At 41.0% G+C, this 5160-nt stretch overlaps 1 protein-coding gene across 1 annotated transcript in view; it reads left to right on the forward strand.

Moving 5' to 3' along the window:
* Aifm1 (apoptosis inducing factor mitochondria associated 1) overlaps nt 1–5160 on the forward strand; it is a 47478-nt gene that overhangs the window by 18866 nt on the left and 23452 nt on the right. Inside the window, exons 3-5 of the mRNA XM_005358398.3 lie at nt 1782–1881; nt 3366–3490; nt 3609–3739. Of these exons, the coding sequence (XP_005358455.1) occupies nt 1782–1881; nt 3366–3490; nt 3609–3739 (356 nt within the window). The remainder of the gene's footprint in view (nt 1–1781; nt 1882–3365; nt 3491–3608; nt 3740–5160) is intronic.

A 5160-nucleotide genomic window follows, 5' to 3' on the forward strand; every position in this document is an offset into this window, starting at 1 on the left:
TATGCCTGCAGGCCAGAAGAGGGCACCAGACTCCATTACAGATGGTTGTGAGCCACCATGTGGTTGCTGGGAATTGAACTCAGGACCTTTGGAAGAGCAGGCAATGCTCTTAACCTCTGAACCATCTCTCCAGCCCCCACCACTTAAATTTTTATCTTGTTGTCCACATAGGATATAAAAGAACAAAAATATTGTGATCAGAAGACATCCTTGGGCTGGGACGGTAGCTCAGTTGGTAGAGTGTTGGCTTAGCACATACAAAGTCCTGGGTTTAGTCTCCAGAAGTACATCAGTCAGACAGACATAGATACATAGCGTGCCTGGTACCTGTATCCCAGAATGAGAGAGGTGGAGACAGGAGGACCAGAAGTTCATGGTGATCCTAAGCTACTTAAGACCCTATCCAAAAAGCGTCATTGTCTATCAGTTTTTTTGTTCTTGTTTTTGAGAAAGCGTTTCTCTGTGTAATAGCTCTGGCTGTCTTGTAGACCAGGCTGCCTGGCCGCGAATTTGTAGAGATCTGTCTGCTTCTGCCTCCTGAGTGCTGGGATTAAGGACTTGTGCCACCACCACCTGCTTTGCTTCTTTTTTTTTTAAAAAAATTAATTTATCTTTGAGACGAGGTCTTACTATATATGGTTGTGGCTGGCCTCACACTCACAGAAATCAGCCCATCTCTTCTTGCCAAATGCTAGAGTTAAAGGCATGTACTACCATGCACAGCCCATGTTTAAAATTTATGTATGTATGTATTTCTGAGGTCAAGGTCTCACCCTGTATTCTCACTGGCTCAGAACTCATTGTGTAGACCAGGTTGTCCTCAAACTCACATAAATCTGTATGCCTCTTCCACCCAAATCCTGGGATAAAGTGTTGTTTCTACAACTGGTAATTTTTTTGACAGTTACTAATTAGGGCTTGGGAATATAGCTCAGTGGCCTGAGCATAAGGCCATGGCTGGTCTCCAGCATCTAAATATTAAAAAAAATAAGTTAAAAGTTACTAATAAACCCTGGTGTTGAGTGTTAATAAAGAGGAATAACAGAAATTAGTCACAATACAAAGATATTGTTCCTCAATTTGAGAGTGTAGTGGAAAGAATGTATTTGAAATAAAATAGGTGTTTAATGACGATGATATTTGAACCTTAATAATTATTTATATGTTGCATTTCTAAGTGAGACTCCTACCTCCTTTGTTTAGAAAAAGAAAAAAACTATTGCTGGAAAAATGAGTTATATTTTAAGAATATGATACACCTAGCCACATATCTCAATCCCTGGCAAACTCTGAAACATTTATCAGGAAGATACGGTCCCCATGTGCATTGATTTTATAACTAGCACCAGCATAGTCCAAAACCCCTTTCTGTACTTTAGCCATTTCTATACTTACTAACATTGCATTCCCTTTTCTTTACTTTCTGAATTCAATATCAAGAGCGTTCCTTACCAAGAGTCACAGAAAATCTAAAACATACATTTTGATCTGTTTTTGAGTATTCTTTTTCTCACCAAATATGTGTACACTGAATAGTTTTATTTCTTGAGAAAAGAACTTTGGGCTGGGGGTATAGCTCAGTGGTAGAATGCTTGCTTAGCATGCATGAAGCTCTGGGTTCTATCCCCAGTTTTGGAAAAGAAGGCTTTGCCTTAGTGATTTTGGCATATCAAACTAACTTTAGTGTAGACAAAAGCTTCTCATTTAATTGAAATGATATTAGCTTATGGTCTGAGTTAGCTGTATCATGTAATAATCTTTCTCTGTGTTTGGGTCTACAGGCCTACAAGACTATAAAAGAAGACCAAAAAAGATACAATGAAAGAATGGCAGGGCTAGGACTGACACCAGAAGAGAAACAGAGAAGGGCCGACGCCTCTGGTAAGTATTCCCCTATGTCTCTTCTGTATGATTTGAGACTAAATAAGGGAAAATGATTAAGGATTATGATTTGCTAATATCGTGTTGTAGTGTAACACTGTGAGATTATAAGCTTCCAGAAATTATGGTTTTACCCCACAACAGGGAGCAATATCCTGAAATATTTGGTTGGCATTTTAGGCTTGAAGTAAAATTATTGTGAGTACCTATCTTTATATAGGCTTTTTTTTAAAAAAAATATTTATTTATTTATTCATTAATTATGTATACAATATTCTGTCTGTGTGTGTGCCTGCAGGCCAGAAGAGGGCACCAGACCTCATTACAGATGGTTGTGAGCCACCATGTGGTTGCTGGAAATTGAACTCAGGACCTTTGGAAGAGCAGGCAATGCTCTTAACCACTGAGCCATCTCTCCAGCCCCCTATATATAGGCTTCTTAAAAGGCAAGCTTGGTAAGAAAATCAGGAAAAGATAGGAAAGCCATTTTTCCAATGACTGAGCCTTTTTAGTCATATTAATTCCTTTGAATCTTTGGAGTTTGCGTTGTAGATGTGTTTGTTTTCCTGTAGCACAAAGCTCTAGCCTTCACTTTATTTGAGTCACTTGGATTTTCAAGGAGGAATGTTTTAATCCTTTAATAACCCCTATAGCTCTGGGTAGGTGGTTTGTATTGCTTTCTTCAATAATGCCATCTTCTTCATGAACATTGTCTAATAATCTCCAATTGACCTCCTAGGTGTTTCCCTTTTATTGCTAACAAAAGGTGCAACTGAACTTGATATTTTCCTGGTGGCTGGTAGAAAAATAATAAGAATGGCAGAGGCCTTTTAATATATGCTTTCTAATATATTTGAGAAATAACTAGCCAGGTGTGATGTTGTACAGCTGTAATCCCAGCACATGAAAAGCTGAGGCCAGTCAGGGATACAGAGTGAGACCTATCTTAAAAAGGGGCAAAGGAAAAGACTAATATTTAAGGTCAGCCCTGGATCCAGTATAGAACTAATGAATGAAAGACACCAATCAACTCATTCACTCCATTTAAAAATTTTCCCCACAGGTAAAATGAAAGGAATATTCCTCCAACAGAATGTTCGGAGGATTGTTTTGTGCTTTGGTCACCCCCTTTTTTTTAGTTCTGGCTCTCAAACCCAGTATCTTGGACATGATAGGCAAGCTTCCTGCCACTGAGCCACATCCTAAACCCAGTAAGTTTAAGATTTGTATAGGTGTGCCGGTTTTATTTTATGTAAAGAATTAAGACAAGTACAAAGTGACTTTTTGAAATAGTGGCCCAGAGTCATCAGAGCCTTTAAGAAGACTGTCCCAGGTGGTAGTATCACACTCCTTTAATCCCAGCACTGGGGAGGCAGAGGCAGTGTATGGTCTATAGAGCTAGTGCCAGGACAGGTTCCAAAGCTACACAGAAACCTTGTCTCCAAAAGCAAACAAAAAGACTGACCCTGTATATTCTGTTACAGCTGCAGAGGGAGGGTCATCTCCTCAAGTCAAAGTACCAAGTCATGTTCCTTTCCTGCTGATTGGTGGAGGTACTGCTGCTTTTGCTGCAGCCCGATCCATCCGGGCTCGGGATCCTGGGGCCAGGGTAAGGTGCATGTTATTTTGCTTGGTGTAGAAGGTATAGTGTGCAAATTTAGCCAGTGTGAATGCTTTGACATTTACCTCTTAAATTATCACTGACAAGTATTATTTTGTGTCTAAAGGTCCTGATTGTATCTGAAGACCCTGAGCTGCCATACATGCGACCTCCTCTTTCGAAAGAATTGTGGTTTTCAGATGATCCAAATGTCACAAAGACACTGCAATTCAGACAGTGGAATGGAAAAGAGAGAAGGTATGTTTGCTTATGTAAAATGGGCCTGACTGAGCATGAGGAACAGGTTAAGATTTTGTCACTGATCACGTGTAATACATGGGAAGGCTGTACATGGAAGTTTGCTATTGTATATACTTGGTCAGGCTCAGAGGCAACAAAGAACATTCTAGCTTCTGTTCCCCAAACTACTAACAATCAGCAGTTTAATGCTAGACTGTGAAATATTAGGGCTCCTATTTCTAGGACCTTTAGGTTAGATTTCTCTGCCAGAGATTAGCTTAGCCAGTGTTGTCATTTCTTTATAAATACCTAGGCAAGTCATATAAAAGCAAGTGAAACTGATTATGACACTTCCATTTTTGGGTGTGTATGTGTTCACAAGCATACATATCTGCATATATGTGGAGGCCAGAGGTCAGCCTTGGGTGTCATTCATCAGCCTCTGTAACATGAGGGCCTGCTTGTCAGGGTTTCTGTCCTCCCACCGGGTCCCACAGCTGCCAGGCCCCAAAGAAAATCACACAGAGATCTCCATAAGTTATAAAACTGATTGGCCTATTAGCTCAGGCTACTTATTAGCTCTTGTAGCTTATATTAACCCATTGTTCTTATCTATGTTAGCCACGTGGCTTGGTACCTTTCTCAGCTGGGCAGATTACATGTTGTTTCTCGGTGGTCTGGGCAGGACTCGGAGGAATGGGCCTCCTCCTTCCTAGCATTCTCCTGTTCTCATGGTCCCGCCTCTACTTCCTGTCTGGTTGACCCACCTATACTTCCTGCCTGGCAATCAGCGTTTTATTAAAACACATGATTGACAGAATACAGACAATTCTCCCGTACCAAGCCGCCATCTACTTTGTTTTTGTTTTTTTGTTTTGTTTTGTTTTGTTTTTGAGACGGGGCCTCTCACTGGTCTGGGACACAACTAAATTGGCGAAATAGGCTGGATAGCCAGTGAACCACAAGGATTTTCCTGTCTTTGCTTCCTCGGTGTTGGGATTACAGGTGCATGCCAACTTGCCTGGCTTTTTTATGTGGGTTCTGGGGCTTAAACTTGGATCCTTATGCCTCTGCGAGCACTTAGCTGAACTGTCTCCCCAGGCCATTGATGGTGGTACTTTGTTTGACACTAATCCACATTTACAATTGCAGGGCTAGAGTAGGAAGGCTATAATGAAGAGCCTCATTATCAGAATGCTTGCACAAAAAACACTTGGATGTAGCTGGGCATGATAGTACATGCCTGAAACCCTAGCATTTGAGAAGATGAGGCAAAACAGTCAGGAGTTCAAGACTAGCCTAAGTAACAGCCTAGTTACTCAAAATGTCTCAAAAATGCAAAGCAAGGGCTGGAGAGATGGCTCAGTGGTTAAGAGCATTGCCTGCTCTTCCAAAGGTCCTGAGTTCAATTCCCAGCAACCACATGGTGGCTCACAACC

The sequence above is a fragment of the Microtus ochrogaster genome, chromosome X (genome assembly GCF_000317375.1).
Source record: "Microtus ochrogaster isolate Prairie Vole_2 chromosome X, MicOch1.0, whole genome shotgun sequence".
Classification (NCBI taxonomy): Eukaryota; Metazoa; Chordata; class Mammalia; order Rodentia; family Cricetidae; genus Microtus; species Microtus ochrogaster.